This window comes from Nycticebus coucang, chromosome 4 (genome assembly GCF_027406575.1).
Source record: "Nycticebus coucang isolate mNycCou1 chromosome 4, mNycCou1.pri, whole genome shotgun sequence".
Lineage (NCBI taxonomy): Eukaryota > Metazoa > Chordata > Mammalia > Primates > Lorisidae > Nycticebus > Nycticebus coucang.
In genome coordinates this window covers 90,074,763-90,100,559 of record NC_069783.1, presented here as the reverse complement: position 1 = coordinate 90,100,559, position 25,797 = coordinate 90,074,763, and the positions used below count along the sequence as shown (strand labels likewise).

The window sequence follows — 25,797 nt, the reverse complement described above, 5'->3', positions numbered from 1 at the left end:
ACGAGTTCTAAAAACAAGCAACTCATAAGAAGGCAAGAAAAGAAAACAAAGAGAAAGAGAGGGAACAAAGAAAGCAAAAACTTAAGCAGCAGAAGAGGCTCCTCTCCAGTGTCTGCTGCTTCTGGATGCTGGGCAGGGCCTCCAGGGGGCTGTTTTCTATGCAGGGGTCTTCAAACTGCGGCCCGTGGGCCACATGAGGCCGTGTGATTGTATTTGTTCCCGTTTTGTTTTTTTACTTCAAAATAAGATATGTGCAGAGTGCATAGGAATTTGTTCATAGTTTTGTTTTTTTTTTAAACTATAGTCCAGCCCTCCAACGGTCTGAGGGACAGTGAATTGACCCCCTGTTTAAAAAGTTTGAGGACGCCTGAGAGCTTACAGCTGTAAACTCTGGGCGGTTTGGCCCAAGAGGAACCTAATCAGCCATTACTGGAAGTGGTATCTCATTAATCAGTTTTAATAGCAATACTTTTCATTTGTAACCAGGCTTAGATTTATTAAATAAGCACTCAGCACTCTTAAGTAAACAGCATGAGTATTTGTATAGCTACTAAATATGTTCTTTAACTTCACAATTTGGGAATTCAATATAAACTCATTTCATAAATTAACTTCTTTATTTTGATATGAAATAAGTTTATATTATTTTGACATGTTATTTAAAATTAAATTCCAGTTTTTGTTTTATATTCTCACATATGAGAACAGGGAGAGGTAGGAGGTAAGTATCAAAACAAGTTTAAGAGAAAAGGCAACTCAGCTCTTCTTGTGTCACTGATGACACCTACTGGCTTATTTATGGAAGTGGTTTTGTGCAGAAAACGTAGACGTGAGGGAGGATCACTGTACCACAAGTTCACTTACTCCAAGTTCAGACGAAAGAAAGGCACTTTCTTCATGCTGGGCATGAGAAGTATACTCAGCATGAGCAAAATGAAACCCACATCAACTCCTCCAAACCTTATCCACTTCCAGTGTTCTCTATCTCACTGAATGTTGCCACGATCCATGCAGATATAGAAGTCAGAGAATTAGTGACATGCTGGATCCTCCATTCTTCCTCTATCCTCCATATCCAATCCATCACTAAAATATGTTGATTCTTACCTCCAAAATATGTCTCTATCCACATCTCTCATCTGTACCTCCACCTCTCTAAGTTATCACCAGTCACTCTAAAAGTTCCATGTACTATTTTAAGTACTCCACATATTTAACTCATTTAATCCTCATGTTGACCCTAAGAGATGTATATCAGATGAGGAAAGTGAGAAAGAGTAAGGTAAAGTAATGGTGGAGATGGGGTAAATCTTAAACAAGCTGGCTCTAGATTTTGTTCTCTTGAAGATGACACTTGGCTATCTTTTGACCACGATGCTATGGCATAGCTCCTCCAGTGGCTTGCTCATGCTCTCTCTGGCCCCCCTCTAATCCATTCTCTTCAGAAAGGAACAAGAAATCGTCCCCAGACATCAATCTAATCATGTCATCTCCATCGATGACTTTTATTGCTTTTAGGATAATGACAAAACTCCTGGCCAGGTGTGGTGGCTCATGCCTGTAATCCTCACACTCTGGGAGGCTGAAGTGGGAGAACACAAGCTCAGGAGTTTGAGACTAGCCTGAGCAAGAGTGTTTTAATGTCTCTACTAAAAATAGAAAACTTAGCTGGTGTCATGATACATGCCTATAGTCTCCCAGCTATTCAGGAGGCTGAGGCAGAAGGATTGCTTGAGCCCAGGAGTTTGAAGTTGCAATGAGCTATGATGATGCCACTGCACTCTACCCAGGTGACAGGCACACTGGCCTCCCACTTCTCAAGTCCTCTCTCAATGGGACCTTTGCCTGTGCCACGCCTTCAGCCAGGTACAGACTTCCGTTTTATCTACTTTGGTAAGGCCTGTTCAGGCCTCAGATCTCAGCTCCGGAGGAGGCAGCTTCCATTACTGATTTGAGGATTCTTTTCTAATGTAAACATCTAATGCTACAAATTCCCCTCTAAACAGTGCTTTAGCTACTAACACCCCACCAATTATGTTACATTTTCATTTTTTCAGCTCAAAATATTTTATTTCTCTTGAAATTTCCTTTTAACCTATTGATTATTTAGAAGTCTATTGTTTAATTTCCATGTTTTTTCCACTTATTTTTCTGTTACTGATTTCTAATTTAGTTCTATGTGATCAAGGACCATATGTTGTATAATTTTAATTCTTTTATTTGTATTTTTAAAGTAATTTTATTTTGTGCTCTGCGGGGAGGGGATACTAAACCTGACTTCCCACTTCTTATCATCTCAAAAGATTCTAGGCAAACAACCTTCCACTAGTGTACATTAAATGACTTATTAGACTGGTCTCTGCTATGACAGAATGGTAAAGGGCCCCAAATCAATCCCCAGTTAACCACCATTCCCTTCTTGATTTTAATTCTTTTAAATTTATTTAGGTTTGTTTTCTGACTTAAGACCATCTATCTTGGCAAGCATTCTACGCTATACACATTTAAAAGAATGTGTATTTTACCATTTTTCTGGTAAAGTGGTATAAAAATATCAATTAGATCTAATTTGTTGATATGTTATTCAGGTTTTTTACATGTTACTAATTTTCTGTCTGCTTGTTTTACATTATTCCAACTATAATTGTGGTATTATCTGTTTCTGTTTTCACTTCTACCAGTTTTTATTCATGAAGGTTAAACCCCTGATGTTAGATATGCACACAGTTAGGACTATTATGTCTTATAGGTGAACTATCCCTTTATCATCAGGTAATATTTGAAGTCTACCTTGTCTGATACTAATTTTTTTAGATGGTGTACTTTTTTCATTCTTCTATTTTAACCAACCCATATTATTATATTTAGGGTGGGCTTCTTATGCATAACATATACAGTGGAAACTCTTTAAGTTGACAGCCCAAGGGACTATAACAAACTGGTCAACATACAGAGGTGTTCAACATCAGGCACTAGGCCCAGTATATTGATATGTAGGAGTGGTAAATGTCCATCTGTGAAAATTAAATCAACTTAAGGAGGTGGTCAGTGCCGGGAGGTGGTCAACTATGGAGGTTCTATTGTAGTGGGGTCTCACTCAGTATAGGTTTTAATTTGCATTGCGTTGGTAACTTACTTTAATGTTGAATATCTTTTTTTAACTTCTATTAGTTTTTCATATATTTTCTCTTTTGATGTACTTATTTGTCTTTTGCTCATTTAAAAAGACTGAGTTACCTTTTTCTTTTTTGGACATCCTTGACTTCTTCCTAATGTTAGGGAAAAAAGTGTTCAATAGTTTACCATAAAGTATGATGATACTAGTTTTAGTTTTTTCTTAGTGCATTTCACCAATTTGAGGAAGTTTGTTTCTATTCCTAGTTTGTAGAGAATTTTTAAAAAATCATAAATGGGTGTTTATCAAATGTTCTTATATCTATTGAGATGATCATGATTTTTCTTCTTTGTTATATATGACAAATTACAATGATTAGTTTTCAAATGTTAAATGTTGGTTACACAGCTGTGTACATTTGAATTCCTGAAATAAATTCCAATTGGTCATGATATATTGTCCTGTTTATATATTGCTAGATTTAATTTGATAATATTTTGTTTAGGATTTTAGCTTCTATATGCATCAGAGATACTGGTCTTGTAACTTCTCTTTCTTGTAATGTCTTATTATATCTTAGTATCATGCTTTTCTTAGCCTTATGAAATGAGTTGAGAAGCATTTTCTCTTTATCTATTCTTTGGAAGAGTTTGTATAAAATTGGTATTATTTCTTCCTTCACTTATCTGGAGGAGTTCAGTAGTCAAGCCATCTAGGTCTAAAGGATTTTTTTGTAGAAAGACTTTTTATGAGAGCTTTAATTTCTTTAACAGATGTTATTCAAATTTTCAATTTCTTCTTATGCCAGTTTCTATAAATTATGGTTTTCTAGGAATTTACCTTTCTTCAATGTTGTCAAATTTACTAGCATAGGGTTGTTTATAATATCCCTTTTTTGTCCTCTTAATGCTGCAGGAGCTATGATAATGTCTATATTTCCATTTCAGATATTGATAATTTGTTTTTCTTTTGTTCTTTTTAAAATTTCTTGGTCAGTCGTACTAGGCATCTTTCAATTTTATTAATGACTTCAAATAGTAAGATTCTGTTTTGGGGTTTTTGTTTGTTTGTTTGAGACAGAGTCTAACTATGTCACCCTCGGTAGAGTGATATAGAGTCACAGCTCCAGCAACCTCAAACTCTTGGGCTTAAGTGATTCTCTTGCCTCAGCCTCCCGAGTAGCTGGGACTACAGGCACCGGCCACAATGCCCGGCTATATTTTGGTTGCAGTTGTCATTGTTGTTTAGCAGGCCCAGGCCAGGCTCAAATCACCAGCCTCAGTGTATATGGCTGATGCCCTACTCACTGGCACTGAGTTGGATTCTGCCTTTTTTAAATTTTCTCTTTTGTTCATCTGTTTTTCATTTCATTAAATTCTACTCTTATCTTTATTATCTCATTTCCGCTTTTATCAGGTTTAACTCACCGTTCTTCTAACCTGTTGAACTGGTAGCTTAGATTACTGATTTTAAATCTTTTGGCCAGGCTGGGTTTGAACCCAACCTCCGGCATATGGGACCGGTGCCCTACTCCTTTGAGCCACAGGCACTGCCCTGTTTTTTTATTTTTGAATGCCATGGTATGATTCTAGCTCTCTGTAACCACAACGCCCAGCTATTTTTTGGTTGCAGTTCAGCCGGGGCTGGGTTTGAACCCGCCACCCTCGGTATATGGGGCCGGCGCCTTACCGACTGAGCCACAGGCACCGCCCTGTTTAGGTTATATTTCATAAAAAGTAAAGTTTTATTTAAGAGTCCATTCAAACTATTGTTTAGAACTGAGATCAGGGAGGAGTGAATGAAAAAGGATACAAAGGAAACTCTGTAAGGTGATGGCAATGTTCCATACCATGACTGGGGCATTGGTTACACAGGTGCATACATTTGTCAAAAATGCAACATTCTATACCTATGATCTGAACTGTATATAACACTGTAAGATAGGTACCTTCTCATAAGCAAAAAAATATATAAGGCTCGGAGGAGTTAATTGTCATGTACCAACATCACACACTTGACAACTGAAAGAGCCAGGGATTAAGCCTATATTGTCAGAACCAGTGTGCTTTCCACTCTACCACATGTTATTTTTTTATATATTCATATACATGTGCAAACATATACATGTGTACGTGAATACACAGAGAGAGAAAGAACAAGTGACAGACAGTATGTGTTTAATGCAGTACATATTTAATATGTGGCATTAACAAAACATTTTTCTATCATCTTGGTGTGAATTGATTTAATTCCCCAATAATCTCACCTTATTACCATCAAAAAGACAGAGGCGTACATGTCTGCTGAGAACCTGTATGCTTGTTCCTGGAAGAGGAATCATTTTGCAGCTCCATAGGGTCAAAATCAATGAAACACGACTAGGTCTTGACCTAATCTGAAAGAAAATTAGTTATAAAAAAGTTCATTTCTCTGACTTATAACACAAATCTATTTTCCAAAACACCTTTTACAAATAAAACTTAATAAAATGTATATAGAGTTAAGAAAAAAAGAGGAAAAAGAAAAACTTTTCACAAATACACAGACACAGGAAAGGATTCAATATCTTGTTCATTTAAAATCAAAACCAGCCAGTGCAAGTAAATTTTTCATAAAATTACATTTGAAATATTTGCATTTTTTCTTAAATACATAAAAATAGCTAGTACTATCAGTCAATTGTATAACTTGATCACAGAATCACTGTATTTCTGTCCTTGGGTTCATGTCTACAGAAGTGGGTAAGTGTAGGTTACTCCAGCAAAATAAACCAGTGACATCTGGTATTAATATTATTTAGCTAACTCCTCCTTGTTTTTATTCCAAGCAATTATTTGCAGTGTTCCTTGGTTTCTTATATAGATGATTTGACAGAGAGAATGTACTGTTTGATGGGATTATTCAAATCTCCTTCACAGGTGTAGCTCATATTACGAATAGCTATTTCTTTCTTTCTTTCTTTTTTTTTTGCTTTCACTTTCAGCTGGCTTTCATTCTTCTTAGTTCGAAGTTTTGTTTTGTTTTGTTTTGTTTTTTTCCCCATTCTTCCTTTAGTGATTCTCTTGCCCTTTGCCTCCCAAGTAGTTGGGATTACAGGTGCCTGCCACAATGCCTGGCTTTTCTTTTGGGGGGGGTGGGTAGAGATTGGGTTTCATTCTGGATCACTCCTTCTCATACTGGTCTCAAACCTCCAAGCTCAGGAAATCCACCTGCCTTGGCCTCCTAAAGCGCTGGGACTACAGGCATGAGCTACCACGCCTGGCCAGCTGTTACTTTTTTAAGAACAGCTTTAATCACATTCTATTTTATGGTCACAAGCTTTTAGATTTAAGTACCTTATATGGTAGCAAAAAAGTAAAACAATATCAAAAAGTCTGTCATCTTTTCAATTTGAGAGCTCTCTGGGCACAAGTTCATAAAATTAAATGCCATTTATTCAATTACTAGTACACTAAACAGACCAAACACAACATATTTGTTCACTCACAATAAAAGATACCTAACACTAGGCTACTGCAGTGGCTCAAACCTGTAATCCTAGCACTCTGGGAGGCTGAAGCTGGAGGGTTGCTTAAGGTCAGGAGTTTGAGATCCTAGTGAGCTAGGCTAACACCACAGCACTCTACTTGGGGTGATAGAGTGAGCCTATATCTCTAATAATAGTAATAATAATCATTATCATAAAAACATTTAAAAAACAATTTTTGAGATTTATGTAACACTAAGATGGTCGCAGGCAATGCTCAGGTTAAAAGGGAAAAGAGTACTAAAATTCTACACCACATCCCACCAAACTTGATCACGCTGTCCTCTTATCATTGCCTTGAGGTTATAGAGAAGGGAGGGAGAAAAAGTAGGAAGTAAATAAGAAGGGAGCTGGCTGGGCACCTGTAGCACAGCAAGTAGGGCGCCAGCCACATACACAGAGGCTGGTGGGTTCGAACTTGGCCCAGGCCAACTAAACAATAATGACAACTGCAACAAAAAATAGCCAGGCATTGTGGCAGGCTCCTGTAGTCCCAGCTACTTGGGAGGCTGAGGCGAGAGAACTGCTTAAGCCCAAGAGTTTGAGGTGCTGTGAGCTGTGACGCACTCTACCAAGGGTGACATAGTGAGACTCTGTCTCAAAAAAACAAAAAAGAAGGGGGCTGATGTGCTCTCATGTAGTTTATGTCTGTCTAAAAAGGAGGACAGTAGAATTAAATATCAAAAGTTCCTAACTTTTTGGGATACCAGGAATCCTTTTAGCACTATAGAAAAAGGTTTACTAAAGATAAAGCACTTCCCACTTCCTTATTCCTGTCTAATTAGAATATAATAGTACTCCTGTTAATAACAATGATGATGATACTGGCTAACATTTACTGAGTTCTTATCACCTGTCAGGCATTATTCTAAGCCATTCACACATATAATGGAATTCTCACAATAATTCTATCTTAGAAGTATTATTATTATTATTATTATTCCCTTTTTAAAGATGAAGAAATTGAGGCAAATGATTAAGATAGAAACTTAGTATTATTTTCTTTGTAACAATGGATAAAAGAGCAATGGCCTTAGAGAAGACAAAGTGAAGGTAACAAGTCCAAGTCCAAGTGGTCCCTTAGTTCTGAAAATACCACTAGTGCAAAATTATAACACATAAATAAAGTTTTCTTTTCTACAATTTATCAATTGACATGTTATTTGCCTACTTGCAACCATGACAAAATCTGGAAAAGTTACAGTTTTACACTTACAGTGCCTGCTTTAGCATCCCATGTCAGATCTCTGAAGGCCAGTTGTGAAGGTGTGAGCTCTGGTTGTAAGAAGTAATTTGCTCGAAATTGATTACCTGCAGAAATAGTTTTTCTTTTATTTTCTTACAAAAAAAAAAAAAAAGAATGGAATTCAAAACCAAAAAACAGACATACTAAAAAAACAGAAGCAGCCCTTCCACAAATAATCAACAACTCAGGTACAAGAGAACTTGGACCTTCCCAAGGCAATTCCTCTATAAGATGAGCTCATAGACAAAAATTGCCAAGTACAGGAAAATCTAAGAATGAATAAAGAAACAGGCCAAATGGAGGTAACTTTTTGGAAAAATTGTGCTAAGAAGGGAAGCAGAGAAAAGGTGGCTTTGGCTAGAGTAGGATAGGGTTGGAGGGGCTAGTTCTTCAGGGTGGGAGGTATTAGGGCTGGTACTATAGATGGGGGAATGAACCTGTGTGGGGAAAGGCACCAGCTAAAAATACAGAAAAACGCTGATAATCAAAGAAGTTGGTTTGAAAAAAGAAAGGGGCTGAAACTCAGAGCACATAAAAGGTCTGGCCTCTGATAGGATCAGGGATCCTTCCTTATTGTCACAGGAAGGACAAAGAAAATATGAGCATCAAAGACATGCCTGATTCAACACCTTTGTGGACAACCTGTTTTGCCTACAATAGAGCAATTAGATGCTCTCCTTGACTGCTTAACTAAGAGTGTAGTGGCTGATAAGCACATGTTACCTTCTTCCAGAAGCTGGTAGAGTGTGGAAGGCCTGAACCCTGCAGGAATAGCTCCCATTGAAGTTAACACATCAACAGTACTTATCTGCTGAAGATAATAAAAACAAAATGGATGTTTTCACTCATGTTTCTTCACCTCTGTGATACTTTTTCTTTATCAGTAGAGCAACTATAATCTAAATAAGGAAAATCCCAATGTACAGACTTTAGTGGAAAAACACTACAATTTAATCCCAAATTCCTGAAAAGATGCTGTCACCAAATCCTGGCCTCTCCCAAAGACCTAAGCTCTACACAGTGCCCCAAAGTGCAGAGTTGTGTGTTTCAAACCAGCTGTATCAGGTACAGCTGAAACCAAAATGTCCCTGCTCTTTCTTGTGTTACTCCACAAAGTGCTTCCATTTTAAGTTCGTAGCTGATATGCTAATAACTGATATGCACTAAAGAAGTAATGAATTTTTTAATGTATATGTACATGTACACTCTCACACACACATTCTTGTAAGTAATAAGGAGAGAAAACGGTTAAGAAGGATACTTTCTAAACTGCTAAATAATGATTACAAGAGTGAAGGAAAGAATTTTCATTTTATGTAACAAAATTTGCCATCCTATGCAATTTTTTAAATTATAAGATTACAGATAATAGTAACTGAAATTTAATACCATTTTTCATCCAAATGACAAAAATTTCAGGTAGGATCAATGAGAATATATCCAAACCCTCAAATCATACATGAATGAGATTATCTACTTTTTTTCTACAAAAGGCCTAAAAGAAATGTTACTTGGAGCACAGGCTTACTAAACCAGAAATACATCTCTTCTACTCCGTATTTTCTATGCTCTACACCCTGTTTAAGATCCACTGCTATGGTTCGGTGCCTATAGCTCAATGGTTAGGGTGCCGGCCACATGCACCAGGGCTGGTGGGTTTGAACCTGGCCCAGGCCTGCTAAACAACAACAACAACAATAAAAAATAGCTGGACATTGTGGTGGGCACCTGTAGTTCCAGCTACTTGGGAAGCTGAGGCAAGAGAATTGCTTAAATCCAAGAGTTTAAGGTTGTTGTGAGCTGTGATGCATAGCGCTCTACCAAGGACAACATAGTGAGACTCTGTCTCAAAAAAAAAAAAAAAAATCCACTGCAACCTTCCATATCTATCTCCTGGTTCTGCATCTGAGCTCAGTCAAAACTCTTAGGTAACAAAACCAGACGTCATTAGCAAGACAGAAGATACTAACTTCTGAGATAGCTTTCTGTACAGCACTCCAGTGGGAATCAGTTCTGGGGAGACAAAATAGCAAGGTAAGTGAGAGAGCAGGTTACACCCATTCACTCAATTAGAGAACTTCACTTATGAAAGAACAAAGTTCGTAATTGTCAATAAATTCTGAAAATCTAATGGTCTTTAGATGAAACTAATATAGAACTAAATAACACTAAAAATATTAAATTAATAATGATATTTAAGCAAACAATAACATGAAAAGCTCTCAAGGTGCACATTGTCCCCGTTTTAAGACATTCTTGAATTACTTATAATGGAAAAAAAAGATAGTTTCCTAAACCTACTTTGGTAAATCTTCCCACACCTCTGTACCTTTGCTTGACTTTTGCTCCATCTGCTGTTTCATCCATTACCTCGACATCTTCTTCAGTTCCCTCCTCACTGGATTCTTGGCCTCCTTCTTCTTTATCACAAGGCTGAAAAATCATTAAAATACATACTTCTTAACTACTGCAAAATATCAATCAGTAATTTCAGAAAGACTCAAGCATAAATAGGAATTTAGCATATGTGTGGAAAAAATTTTTCAACACACGGTCGATAATTTCACAATTTGAAGAAAATGACAAGAAATGAGGTAGACAGTAGGTCTAATCAAAAATAAATTCCAAATGGAGAATTTTTTTCAAATAAAAAAGAAGATAGAAATATTAGAAATATTAAAGTATTAGAAAAAAACAATCTTGAGATACGAAAGCCCTTTCCTATTATATGAAAGGCAAACGCTGTGAGTAGAAACATTGATAGATTTAGCTATAAAAAAATAAGTACAGGTAAAAGTCAACAAAGAAAATATCTAACATAAGTTTCTAAGGGTTATTATCTTTATTATTAAAGTATTATAAAAGTTCTTATAAATCAAAAAGAGAAAAATGTTTTAAAATTCCCTCAGAAGGGCCATGCACGGTGGCTTATGCCTGCAATCCTAGCACTCTGGGATGCCAAGGGGGGTGGACAGCTTGAGCTCACAAGTTCGAGACCAACCTGAGCAAAAGCAAGATAGCATCTCTACTAAAAAAAAAACAAAAACAGAAAAACTGAGACGAGGATCACTTCAGCCCAAGAGTTGGAGGTTGCCGTGAGCTATGATACCATAGCACTCTACCCAGGGCAATAGCTTGAGACTCTGTCTCAAAAAAAAAGAAAAAAAATCCCTCAGAAAAAAATGTCCCAAAAACTAAAAAAGTCAAGTCACTAAGATGGCAATACTGATCATACTACTGAAATGCTGCTCAGCCTCATTAGGAGTACAACAATTGCAAATCAAAACAACAATGACATCTTTTTGCTGGTCACATTGGCAAAAATATAAAATACCAATAAGAGCCGTAAGTGTGTGGAAAACATTGGCAAGTGTGGGGAAAAACAAAGCACCGTCATATGTTGGGGGTGGGAGTATAAGTTGGTACTTTTCTGAGAGGCAGATTGGTAAATCAGAATAAGATGTAAACCCTTTAAACCAGTGATGGACATCTATGAATTTATCTCAGTGGAATAATCAGGAATGTCTGCAAAGTTGTAGGTACAGCTTGATCACAACAGAGGTTGCTGGTTGGCTACCACCTATTTTCCACTTCTTTCCTAACAAGAGCCCTGATTTTAACACCAAGCCTTCCTTGCAACTAGGTGTTGCCAGAGAACTAAATGCTGGTCAACAGGCTATAATTAAAAGTTGTTTGTGTAACTTTTCCAGGAAATTTTCTTAAAAAGGCAGCAGCTTTTGATTCCTTTTTTCCCTTTCCCTTTTTGGGGCTTGGAATCATTAAAATAAATAGTAGCCATCCTAAAACTAAAGAGTTAACTCTAGAAACAGCAGCTTCACATCTAACTACAGAGTGTAATATTAGATAAAGCCTCGTTTTTCTCTATACTCTTCCACACTCGAGAGAAATGTGCTTTCATTTTATTTAAGTCATACTAATCTTTTGTAACTTATAAGGAAAGCTAATCCTATATTCTTCACAACATAATTGATGGCGATTATAGGTTGAAAACAAGCTAAATGTCAATCTACATGAGATTTGCTGCCAGTGAAAAAGATGATCTAGAGCTGCAGTCCCCAACATCTGGACCTCCAGTGTACCAGCTGTGGCCTGTTAGAAACAGGGCTGCACAGCAGGAGGTGGGTGATGGGCAAGTGAAGCAAAGCTTCATCTGTATTTACAGCTGCTCCCCGTTACTCCCCTCATGGTTTGCACTCCATCTCCTATCACGTCAGTGGTGGCATTAGATTCTCACAGGGATCTAGGTTGCATGCACCTATGAGAATCGAATACCACCCTTCACCCCTAGTCAGTGGTAATGCTGATGAAACCAGTCCCTGGTGCCAAAAAGGTTGACTGGAGCCTACTGATCTAGGGCTGTCCTGTGAATACAGCAGCCCCTTGTCACATATGGCCAGTAAGCTTTTGAAATTAGACCAAATTACATCTTGGATGTTGACTGTAATATAAAAAAAGGAAGTAAAACAGCTCAATTTAAAAATATTGATTATACATTGAAATGATATTTTTGATAGATTGGTTAATATAAAATATATTATTAAAAATAATTCTACCTGTTTCTTTTTACTTTTTAAAAATATGTGTAACAAAAAATTTATATTTAGGCGGTGCCTGTGGCTCAAGGAGTAGGGCGCCGGCCCCATACACCAGGGGTGGCAGGTTCAAGCCCAGCCCCGGCCAAAACTGCAAAAAAAAAAAAAAGTTTATATTTGTTTTTTGTTCCTGGTTCCTGGCACAGCACTCCTAACCCCTTATAATTTCCTAAATGTTAGAAGTGTGTTTTCTTATTCATAATGAGTCCCTTTCAACTATTCCAGAATTTATGCTAATGAGACAAGTCTAGGTGGACCCCAAGACCGTTTTAGGAAGGGGACTATTTGCCAGAACCACCAACCTTTTGTGGTTAGAGGTTGGAATTATCAGCTCCACTTTCCAACCTTTGGGGATGGGAGAGGAGCTGAAGATCAAGTTAACCACTATTGGCCAATGATTTAGCTAATGAAATGAACAAAAGCCCCCATCTGGCAGGGTTTGGAGAACTTCTAGGTTGGTAAACACATTGAGGTGTTGGGAGGCTAGCATGCCCAGAAAGAGCACGCAAGCCACTCCCCACCAGTACCTTGCCTTAGATATCTCTTCCATTTGGCTATCCCTGAGTGGTGGTATCCTTTATAATAACTTGGTAAATGCAGGTGATGTTTTCCTGAGTTCTATGACCCACCCTAGTAAATTACTGAACCCCTGAGGACGGGCTATGAGAACTTCTGAATTTATAGCTAGTCAGAAGTACTGGTGGCATCTGTGGCTGATGTCTGAAGTGGAGCAGCCCTGTGAGACTGCACCTTTAATTTGTAGGGTCTGTGTCAACTCCAGGAGTTAGTATCAGAATTGAACTGAATGATTGTATACCTGGTTGGTGTTGGAGAACTGATGTAGAAAATGACACATATCTGGTGTCAAAGAAAAACCATACACTTGGTGTCATAAGTGGTATCAGAAAAAAGACATGTCAATGTGTTACTGGAAAATTTAAATTGCATGTGTTGCTTGCATCATATTCCTGATGCATGGTGCCAATCCAGACACATATCTACATTTCTTGGCAAAGAAAATGACCATACTATCTCATGAAATAAGAAAAAATGGGTTACAAACAGGCATGTACAGCATGTTCAAATTTTAGTAAGGGAATTATATATTTGTGGAAGCTAACATAAAGTTAACTGTGGTTAGATTTCACAATGAACAATAGACACCTACTAATAGTTATGACCAGCATTAATCCACGAAGCACCCTTATTGTGAGATAACCTCTAGTCATAAGAGTACTTTCACAGGTCCCCCGTACCATTAATATACAATGCTTTCCCCACACCTTGTCCCTCTAAAATTAAAGCAAATTCTGTATCTCAAATCACTCACTAGTCAATTGATCAAACATTATTGCAAACTGTATACAAAATATATCACAAGATATAGCCATCATGGAAAACAGTATGAAAGTTCCTAGAGATAGAGGCGGAGCATGATGGCGGACGGGAAGGACATGTAGCCCACCACTCCCAGGTCATCAGGTGAGAGGAAAGGGGGTCTGGACCTTTACCCTGCGTGGATTGCTGGTGTGGACAGACAGCTGGAGATGCGCAGTGAATTGGCAGATCGCTGTATATGAGGTGTAATTTAAAACCACGGACTCTGTTGTAGAGGTTTTCCCTGTTTAGTTGTGCTGGCCAGCAGGCCCCTCCCTCACGGAGGACAGCAGCTTGCAATTTCTGGCAAAACCAATTGAAGAAAATTTATTCCTGAGCTGAGTTTAACGACCCGAAAGGTGTCCCACTCAGAGCCACAAGGGACTAGGTAACCTGATGGAAAATTGAAGGGAAGGGATCCCGCCTGGGAAACAGACATCTTGAATTGTCCGAAATAGCGGACACCTTCCCCAAGAACAACAGGAGTGATTAAACAGACTGGAGTATTCCTGGTGTGGAATATTGGTGTGGGATGGCAGTTCAGGCTATGTGGTGAACTGGTGGGTGGCTGGACTCAAAATTCCAGATTCAAAAGTGAGACTCCGAGCCACAAAAACTGAGGATAAGGTCTCCATGCACTGCAGCAGCGGGAGCCGGCAGCAGCTAAAGCAGGTGGCAGAAAGCACCCTCCCCCACAGCTGATTGCAGTTGCCAGTTTACAGGAGAACGTGGGAGCAGAGTGGAAAGATTTGTGAAGCATGGACACCTGCACCGAGTTGGGAGGTCGGATAGGAGTGCTGTCTGGAACAGAGCAGCTGACGCTGGACAATAATTATGAAATAAACATTTACAGAAACTGCAAAATGGCAATCGGCCAAGTAGGGTGGCTACCATGGTAACAGTGTAAACTGTGAACCAGGTATAAGCCTGGGAACCACCCACAGCACCACCTGGTTTCCAAAAAGTGTATTGCATTATAAATATATTCCTACAAAAGTTGATCCTTACATCATACATATAGATGTATATTTCTATATATACAAGAATAATATTTTTGTGGTTGGTGCCTTTTTTATTTCTTTTCCTCATCACTTTCTTGGAGGAGCTATTATTAATGTTTTATTACTATTATTATTTTATATATTTTTTATTTTTGTTTCTATTTTTAATTTTTTCTTTCTTCTTTTTTAACTTCTTTATGAACACCACTTCCCCCCCCCCTTTTTCCCTTCTCTCTTCCTCTTTTTCCCTTCTTATGGTTTCTGAGAGTGCTTATATCAGATTTTTAGAGGTATTCTTGTTTGTTCGTTTTGTTTTTTACCAATTTTTAAATTATCTTACGATTATCATTATTTTTATTGTAGTTGTTTTTGTTATTGTTGTCTGTATGTCTATGTGTTTCTGATTGTTTGTGCATCTGTGGGCTTGTGTGTCTGGTAGCCTTTTTATCTGTCTATTTGCTCATTTGGCCTCAATGAGTTTGGCATTTTGCTAAATCCTCAGGTTGGCTATTTTCCCTAACTCCAATTTTCACATCCAACAAGAACAAGCAGGAGGCTAGAGCTGACAGCTAACTATGCTGCAAATACAAACCTGCAGGAGTAAAGACAGGGCCTGAGGCACAGGTTCTGGGAACTCAAAACAGCTTCTCTTCTGCAGGAGAATTTAGCAGGGACAGAAACAAACTCCCACAAAGTTGTTCTGTTCTGTCAGTAACATCAATCAGGGGCGGGGCTGGAACTGAGTGAACAGCCCCCAGCCTCCATCAAGCGCCCGAGATTGTCAGGCCTCACCTCTCCCTGCTGGATAGAGACAGAGAGCAGCAGCCTGGCTGAGCAGACATAGATTTTCTTGTGATTCAGGCAGGTGCAAACTCCTGGAGTATCTGCTCAGTGGAGACAACTGGGTCACAGCCCTGCGGGGCTATCAGTGACTGGATGTGACAGAGGTGCAAGGTGGGGAAGAAGACATCAAACTTCCCAGACTAATCTATTTGCTGGGTGGGTCCTCCTGACTTCACAGAGCACCAGAGAAAGTCATATTTGAGTTGTCAACAGACCCCTGCCATTCAGTAGCCAGAGACATTTTAAGCTCTCCCACCTGAGACAGGTGCTGACTGAGACAACTGATTCGGACCTTTTGACTGAGCCAATCGCCCAAGGACATTTCAAGTGGTGCCCTGGGTATGTGGTTGCAGGAAGGTTTGATTTTCCTTTTCCAATTGTTGCCTGTGGGGGGCGGGGTGACTTAATTGCTGGTATTTCTCCACAGCTGAGACTTCAACCCAGAGTAACTGTTTCACTAGGGTCGGACAGAGATCAACTGAAAACAAGACAGAAGCACTTAGCCCCACCAAACAAAACAGGTCCCCAGTTTCTCAGGCCGTAGCATTGTACAGGTCCTCGACAAAGCTCCAGGGGAAAAGTCAAACGGTGTAAAATAATATGGGGTGGAATCAGCGGAAAAACTCTAGTAACATGAATAATGAGAATAGATCAACCCCCCCCCCAAAGGAAAGATATGGTAGATGTAAGTGAAGATCCCATTCATTAACAGCTGGCCGAGATGTCAGAAATCGAATTCAGAATTTGGATTGCAAAGAAGATTAATAGAATGGAGGAAAATTTTAAATTAGAAATTCAAGCAGCAAATCAAAAGTCAGAATTAGAAATTCGAGGAGAAATTCAAAAGTTGTCTCAAGAATTTAACAACTTTAAAGACAAAACCACCAAAGATTTTGATGCACTGAAGCAAGAATTTGCAGCCCTCAAATATCTGAAAAATATAGTAGAATCCCTCAGTAATAGAGTGAAGTAATTGGAAGAAAGGATCTCTGACATTGAAGACAAAGCTCTTGAATGCTCCCAAACTCTCAAAGTGGAAGAGAAATAGAGAACAAAAACAGATCATTCTCTCAGAGAGCTCTGGGATAATTCAAAGAAGGCTAATATCCGCCTCATTGGAATCCCTGAAAGTGATGAAGTGGCCTCGCAAGGCACAGAGGCCTTTCTCCATGAAATTATGAAAGAATTTTCCAGACATGCCAAGAGATTCTGAAATTCAGATAGCAGACAGATTCAGAACCCCAGCATGACTCAATACAAATAAGACATCCCTCAGGCATACCATAAGTAACTTCACTAAAGTTAATATGAAGTAGAAAATTCTGAAAGCAGCCAGACTTTGGTAAGACTTTCTTACTTTCTAATGGTAAGAAATCCATTACCTACAAAGGGAAGAATATTAGAATGACTGCAGATCTCTCTGCTGAAACTTTTCAAGCCAGAAGAGGGTGGTTATTGACTTTCAATCTCCTAAAAAAAATAACTTTCAACCCCGGATCCTGTATCCAGTTTCATCTATGATGGAGAAATTAAATACTTTAATGACATTCATATGTTGAAGAAATTTGCCATAACCAAACCAGCTCTTCAGGATATTCTCACACCTATCCTCCAAAATGACCAGCCCAATCCTCTACCACAAAAGTAAACTCACTCAGAAACTTTGGATAAAACTCCAACTTCCACAATGATGAAAGGATTAAAAATGTCCACTGGACTTTCGAAAAACTTGGTACCCAACATTTTACCAGATTTATCAATATTCTCCATTAATATGAATGGCTTAAACTTCCTCTAAAGAGGCACAGGTTAGCTGACTGGCTACAAAAACTCAGGCCTGATATTTGCTGCATACAAGAGTCACATCTTACCTTAAAAGATAAATATAGACTCAAGGTAAAAGGAAGGTCGTCCATATTTCAGTCAAATGGTAATCAGAAAAAAGCAAGTGTTGCAATTTTATTTGCAGATACAATAGGCTTTAAACCAACAAAAGTAAGGAAGGATAAGAATGGTCACTTCATATTTGTTAAGGGTAATACTCAATATGATGAGATTTCAATTATTAATATTTATGCACCCAACCAGAATGTGCCTCAATCTATAAGAGAAATTCTAACAGACATGAGCAACTTGATTTCCTCCAGCTCCATAATAGTCAGAGATTTCAACACTCCTTTGGCAGTATTGGATAGATCCTCCAATAAGTAGCTGAGCAAAGAAATTTTAGATTTAAACCTAACCATCCAACATTTGGATTTAGCAGACATCTACAGAACATTTCATCCCAACAAAATTGAATACATATACTTCTCATCAGCTCACAGAATATACTCCAAAATCGATCACAACTTAGGTCACGAGTCTAACCTCAGTAAATTTAAAGGAATAGAAATTATTCCTTGCCTCTTGTCGGACCACCATGGACTAAAAGTTGAACTCAGTAACAATAGGAATCTGCCTACTCATACAAAAACATGGAAGTTAAATAACCTTATGTTGAATGATAGCTGGGTCAGAGATGAGATTAAGAAGGAAATTGCCAACTTTCTGGAACAAAATGACAATGAAGACACGAATTATCAGAACCTCTGGAATACCACAAAGGCAGTCCTAAGAGGGAAATTTATAGCACTGCAAGCCTTCTTCAAGAGAATAGAAAGAGAGGAAGTTAACAACTTAATGGGACATCTCACGCAACTGGAAAAGGAAGAACATTCCAACCCCAAACCCAGTAGAAGAAAAGAACCAAAATTAGAGCAGAATTAAATGAAATTGAAAACAAAAGAATAATACAACAGATCAATAAATCCGAAAGTTGGTTTTTTGAAAAGGTCAATAAAAGAGATAAACCTTTGGCTTACCTAATCAGAAAAAAAAAAGAGTAAAATCTCTAATTTCGTCAATCAGAAATGACAAAGACAAAATAACAATAGACTCCTCAGAAATTCAAAAAATCCTTAATGAATATTACAAGAAACTTTATTCTCAGAAATACGAAAATCTGAAGGAAACTGACCAATACTTGGAAGCACGACACTTTCCAAGACTTAACCAGAATCAAGTGGAAATGTTGAACAGGCCAATATCAAGTTCGGAAATAGCATCAACCATACAAATTCTCCCTAAAAAGAAAAGCCCGGGACCAGATGGCTTCACGTCAGAATTCTACCAAACCTTTAAAGAAGAACTAGTACCTATATTACTCAACCTGTTCCAAATGTAGAAAAGGAAGGAAGACTTCCCAACATGTTCTATGAAGCAAACATCACCCTGATCCCCAAACCAGGCAAAGACCCAACAAGAAAAGAAAATTATAGACCAATATCACTAATGAATATAGATGCAAAAATATTCAACAAGATCCTAACAAACAGAATCCAGCAACACATCAAACAAATTATACATCATGACCAAGTCAGTTTTATCCCAGGGTCTCAAGGCTGGTTCAATATACGTAAATCTATAAGTATAATTCAGCACATAAACAAATTAAAAAACAAAGACCATATGATTCTCTCAATTGATGCAGAAAAAGCTTTTGATAATATCCATTACCCCTTCATGATCAGAACACTTAAGAAAACTGGTATAGAAGAGACATTTCTTAAACTGATAGAGGCCATTTACAGCAAACCCACAGCCAATATCGTATTGAATGGAGTTAAATTGAAATCATTTCCACTCAGATCAGGAACCAGACAAGGCTGCCCATTGTCCCCACTGCTCTTTAACATTGTAATGGAAGTTTTAGCCATCACAGTTAGGGAAGAAAAGGCGATCAAGGGTATCCATATAGGGTCAGAAGAGATCAAACTTTCACTCTTCTGAGATGATACGATTGTATATCTGGAAAACACCAGGGATTCTACTATAAAACTCTTAGAAGTGATTAAGAATACAGCAGCATCTCAGGTTACAAAATCAACATTCATAAGTCGGTAGCCTTAATATATACCAACAATAGTCAAGCTGAAAAACAGTTAAGAACACTATTCCGTTACAGTAGTGCGAAAGAAGATGAAATATTTGGGAGTATACCTAACAAAGGACGTGAAAGATCTCTATAAAGAGAACTATGAAACTCTAAGAAAAGAAATAGCTGAAAATGTTAACAAATGGAAAAACATACCATGCTCATGGCTGAGAAGAATCAACATTGTTAAAATGTCCATACTACCCAAGGCAATATACAATTTTAATGCAATCCCTATTAAAGCTCCACTGTCATACTTTAAAGATCTTGAAAAAATAATACTTCGTTTTATATGGAATCAGAAAAAACCTCAAATAGCCAAGACATTACTCAGAAATAAAAGCAAAGCAGGAGGATTCATGCTACCTGACCTCAGACTATACTATAAATTGATAGTGATCAAAACAGCATGGTACTGGCACAAAAACAGAGAAGTAGGTGTCTAGAACAGAATAGAGAACCAAGAGATGAGTCCAGCTACTTACCGTTATTTGATCTTTGACAAGACAATTAAAAACATTCAGTGGGGAAAAGATTCCCTATTTAACAAATGGTGCTGGGTGAACTGGCTGGCAACCTGCAGAAGACTGAAACTGGACCCACACCTTTCACCATTAACTAAGATAGACTCTCACTGGATTAAAGATTTAAACTTAAGACATGAAACTATAAAAATACTAGAGGAGCGTGCAGGGAAAACCCTTGAAGAAATCGGTCTGGGCGAGTATTTCATGAAGAGGACCCACCAGGCAATTGAAGCAGCTTCAAAAATACACTACTGGGACCTGATCAAACTAAAAAGCTTCTGCACAGCCAAGAACACAGTAAATAAAGCAAGCAGACAGCTCTCAGAATGGGAGAAGATATTTGCAGATTACGTCTCTGACAAAGGTTTAATAACCAGAATCCACAGAGAACTCAAATGTATAAGCAAGAAAAGAACAAGTGATCCCTGGCAGGCTGGGCAAGGGACCTGAAGAGAAACTTCTCTGAAAAAGACAGGCGCATGGCCTACAGACATATGAAAAAGTGCTCAACATCTTTAATCATCAGAGAAATGCAAATCAAAACTACCTTGAGATACCATCTAACTCCAGTAAGCTTAGCCCAAATCACAAAGTCCAAGACCAGAGATGTTGGCATGGATGTGGAGAAAAGGGATCACTTCTACACTGCTGGTGGAAATGCAAATTAATACATTCCTTTTGAAAAGATGTTTGGAGAACACTTAGAGATCTGAAAATAGTTCTGCCATGCAATCCTATAATTCCTCTACTATATATACCCAGAAGACAAAAAAACACATTATAACAAAGATATTTGTACCAGAATGTTTACTACAGCCCAATTCATAATTGCTAAGTCATGGAAAAAGCCCAAGTGCCCATCGATCCACAAATGGATTAATAATTGTGGTATATGTATACCATGGAGTATTACGCAGCCTTAAAGAAAGATGGAGACTTTACCTCTCTCATGTTTACATGGATGGAGCTGGAACATATTCTTCTTAGTAAAGTATCTCAATAATGGAAGAAAAAGTATCCAATGTACTCAGCCCTACCTGAAACTAAGTTATGGCTTTTACATGAAAGCTATAACCCAGTTATATCCTAAGAATAGGGGGAAGGGGCAAAGGGAGGAGAGGGAGGGGGGAGGATGAACGGAGGGACGGTGATTGGTGGGATTATACCTGTGGTGCATCTTACAAGGGTACATGTGAAACTTAGTAAATGTAGAATATAAATGTCTTAACGCAATAACTAAGAAAATGCCAGGGAGGCCATGTTAACCAGTGTGATGAAAATGTGTCGAACTGTTTATAAAACTAGTGTATGGTACCCCCTGATCACTTTAATGTACACAGCTATGATTTAATAATAATAATAACGAAAAAGAAAGTTCCTAGATAAATTAAAGATAGAACTACCATGTTACCTAGAAATCCGTCTTCTGGGTATATAACTGAAGTAAATGAAACCATTACCACCTCATAAAAATGTCTGCATTCCCATGTTCATTGCAGCATTATTCACAACAGCAAAAATATGTAAAGAAAACAACCTAAGTATTTGAATAAATAATATGGGAGATATATATATATATATATATATATATATTATATGTGTGTGTGTGCATGTGTATATACAATGGGATGTTATCAGCTGTAAAAAAGAAGACCCTGCCATTTGCCATAGCATGGGCGAATCTGGAGGACATCATACTAAGTGAAATAAATCAAACACAGGAAGAAAAAAAGAAAAATATTGCATAACATCACTTGTATGGGGAATGTAAAATAAAGTCAAATATACAGAGATAGAAAATGAAATAGTGGTTACCAGGGGCTAGGGAGAAAAAGGGAAGAAATGAGGAGATGCAGGTCAAAGGATAAAGCAGCAGATACACAGGACGAACAAGTCTAGAAGTCTAATGCACAACATGAGGACTATAGTTAGTAATATTATACTGCATTCAGGACTTCTGAGTGAGTAGAGTTTAGATGCTTTTGCCATACAAAACACCATGTGAGATGACAACTATGTTAACTTGCTTCACTATACTAACGATTTTACAGTGTATAAGCATCCCATAACATCATGCTGTATACCTTAAACAGACACAGTAAAATTTATGTTAAAAATAATTAACAGAAAAATAAAAAAATAAAGTATCTGACAAATATAAATAATGAAAAACATATTTTGAAAGAAAAGGAAAGCATAAACAACAAAAACTAACCTCCAGATAAGTTCTGGGAATGAGACCTTCATTTCCTTTGGCATCTTTAGCTATCCACCAGCCATCAGGTTTTTTTTCAATTATAAGCAGAATTTCCCCTTTCTTAAAGCAAAACACAGTAAAAAAATTTTTTTAAATAATCATGAGTATATTTCATTACTAATCCTCCAAAATATATGCTGAAAAAGGTAAAGTCTTTTCTTAATCCATTATTTATCCTAATTTTTATCAAAAGCTTCCCTACCTCTAAACCTATGTGACCATAAATATGACCATAATGAATCATTCTTTCTGGTCACCTTACATTTGAACCATATATTCCAATGTAAATCATTTTTTACAGTCATTTTCAGGGACCCATAATTCTTCTAGCAATTTAATTATTGTATACAATATTTTTGAATGTTTTCATCTCTCTAGAAAATGTTTTTGAGAAGCAGCATATTAATTCCCAAGGAAAATCAATTCTATTAAATACTCTTTGGAAGCAAAACCAGAATTTTCTGGATATAATTAGTTACTCACCTAACTCACCAGGTATATTTTGGATAACACTCAATTATGTTAATATAAAAATATAACCCATTTTTAAAGAACAAATAATTTCCACTGCTGAGGACATTCAAAAGCAAACATTTTCTTAAAATACATATTATTGTCTAATATTGATAGTGTTTTCCAGGGAATTTGAAAAATTCTATAAATTAAACCACATAACTGGTTATATTTACTAACATTTCTTGGTTAATATCTCTAGGAGAAAGAACAGTTTCATATTCCTTTAAAAACCACAACTTTGTTCTTTCTTCTTCTTTTTTTTTTTTTTTTTGAGACAAAGTCTTACTTTGTTGCCCTTGGTAGAGAGCTGTAGCATCACAGCTCACAACAGCCTCCAGCTCTTGGGCTTAGGCAATTCTCTTGTCTCAGCGTCCCAAGTAGCTGGGACTACAGGCTCCGGCCACAACACCCGGCTATTTTTTTGTTGCAGTTTGGCTGGTGCGGGGTTCAAACCAGCCACCCTCAGTATATGGGGCTGGCGTCCTACTGACTGAGCCACAGGTGCTGACCCCACAACTTTGTTCTTTCATCCCAGCTGCCATTTATTTACGCCCAGGCCAAACTAGCACAGATGCAAGCCCCCTTCACCTCTGAGTCGACAGAAACATTTTGTGCATAACAGCAGAAAGTATTTCCTCCTATCTCTGGCTATGTACACTGCCTAACTCACCTGAATAAATTTATATCTAGACATTCGAAAAGAAATTATAAAATATTACCCTGACATTAGGAATTACTAACATTAAAGTTATTTTCAAAAAATCTTTAGAAGAGGTAATTGTAAAACAGAAGATCACATTATTACTGCTTGTAAATCATGATTACTTATTTTATTTAAGTAGACTGAGTCTTAAAAGGTTTAATTTCAGGAATATGTAATACAGTAGTACATGCAGAGTTTTCTTATTCCGTCAGGTACGCACATTTATCCTCCGATTAGGTTGCAGTCTTATTCTACGTACCTTAAATGTGAGATCTCCAACTTGCTGGGCAGTAAAATCTCCAATCGCAATGTATTTGTTACTTGTTGCCTGTTTGTGAGATTCATTTTCCTGCTTGTCTTCTTCTTCCTCTTCTGAATCTTCTTCCTCCACACCACTTTCTCCACTTTCACTTTCTTCTTCTTCTTCAGCAGGATTGTCACATTCTTCTCTTTCAGAAAAGGCCTCAACTCTAAAGAAAACATTTCTATGACTAGGATCACTTAAAATAACATACAAGAACAGACTGAGTATAATTTTATCTATAGAGCTGTCCCATACCATATATGGAGCTGGCAATAAAAGAAATAAGGGAAAGTACAACTAACAGCTTCTATCACCTAGCTGGGAATACAGAAGTGGAGAGACCAACGGTGAAGAAGGAAGGAGGAGCTGCATTACAGATGTGAGACAGCAGCTCCTACACTGGACTGGAGACCAGGAGACTTGTATTCAGGTCCTGAACTCATCCGTTCAGCAAATGCTGCTTCAGCATTACCAAGTGCTCAGAGCACAGGCTCTGGGTTTAAATTCTGGTCCTATCCCCTCTTGATTGGGTGACTTTGCGTAGGTTTCTTTTAAGCTCTCCATTCCTCTTTGGTAAAGTGGAGATAATAATAGGCTCTTCCTCCTAAGGTTGTCATAGGATTAAGAAGAGTTACTGCTTGCAAAGTGTTTGGAAAAGTGCCTCCCCATACCAAGTTTCCCACAAGTCAGTTAAGATGATGACAATGACACTGTCTATCAGGCTCCATATCAGACACAGTGAATACAAAAGTGCTCTTTCTTGTGCATCTCCTCCAGCTTTTGCTCCCAGCTCTGCTCCTCTTTTTGCAGCTGCTGGGCTTCACCCTGTAGCCTTTCCAGCTTCACCTTGCTGACCTTGACCGCCTCCAGCTCCTCTCGCCCCATCTCGCACTTGCCCTCGAGGCAGCTCCCGTCCAGTTCTTCGTTTTCCTTGTGGAACTGCTCCATGCGCTTCACTTGGGTCTGGTGCTGTCAGTGGAAGAAGCTGGCCATGTCAGTGTGGGGGTGTGCCTTACCCTCATCGTCAGACACCTCGATGTGGTCTTACACACTGTAGTCCACCATCTTGCCTAGGTGACCCAGCCCACTTGGGCTTTTTCTCCATTTTTAATAATTTTTTTTATTACAGGACATTGTGATGGACATATTACTGAACACATTTAGAGGCTTTGAATACTTTTACTTTCCTCTAAAAAGTTTTGATTTTTTTAATGGTACACAGTTAAATTATTTTGTTCCTGGTCAGGTCTTCCTTTAGGCTTTGTTGGAAAAAATCTACTTTGGTTTGTCATTATTCCTAGATCACGGTTATTCTTAGGGTGTTTTTTTTACTCTTAGGGCATGGGTCTTCTACGATCCCCACTAAATTCCTGAAGCATTCACCAAGGTGTCTTTATTCTAAGTAGGTATAAACTCCAATGTTTTTCCAGGACTGCATCACAGATGTGAGACAGCAGACCTCCAGAATCTATGGGGCTCTCAGCAGGCACTTTTGGCTACACCTTCCAGAATCATGCCCTACATATCCCCTTCAAATTTCTGGAGCTGTCTCTCTACTACTTCCTTCTCTCTATGGCACCATGCTCCACAAGTCCCAGTGGGCTCAGCAACTTCAAAGTGTGATCTCTGAGTCCTCAGTCTAGTGAGACTGTTGTTCCCAGCCTAGGATCCACTATCCTATGTCCTAGCCCACAAATTATCCCCAGGGAGAAAGTTTGGGTGAATGTAGGACTTACTGCATGTGTCTTCCTCTATCAAGAATATTAGCCCTGCTCAGTTGCTATTCGGTGCCT

The 25,797-nt window shown here is 38.1% G+C and overlaps 1 protein-coding gene across 3 annotated transcripts in view; it reads right to left on the bottom strand.

Moving 5' to 3' along the window:
* Positions 1 to 25,797, bottom strand: part of NPHP1 (nephrocystin 1) — a 68,088-nt gene that overhangs the window by 28,167 nt on the left and 14,124 nt on the right. For 2 of the 3 annotated variants that reach the window (XR_008379718.1, XM_053589879.1), the window contains exons 5-11: positions 23,960 to 24,170; positions 22,440 to 22,541; positions 10,217 to 10,320; positions 9,858 to 9,900; positions 8,611 to 8,698; positions 7,858 to 7,952; positions 5,382 to 5,510 (exon numbers count right to left, since the gene is read on the bottom strand). Coding sequence is in view for 2 of the 3 variants with exons in the window: in XM_053589879.1 (XP_053445854.1) it covers positions 5,382 to 5,510; positions 7,858 to 7,952; positions 8,611 to 8,698; positions 9,858 to 9,900; positions 10,217 to 10,320; positions 22,440 to 22,541; positions 23,960 to 24,170 (772 nt within the window). In the remaining variant the exon portion in view is untranslated. The remainder of the gene's footprint in view (positions 1 to 5,381; positions 5,511 to 7,857; positions 7,953 to 8,610; positions 8,699 to 9,857; positions 9,901 to 10,216; positions 10,321 to 22,439; positions 22,542 to 23,959; positions 24,171 to 25,797) is intronic. The other variant, XM_053589880.1, reaches the window with a different exon arrangement.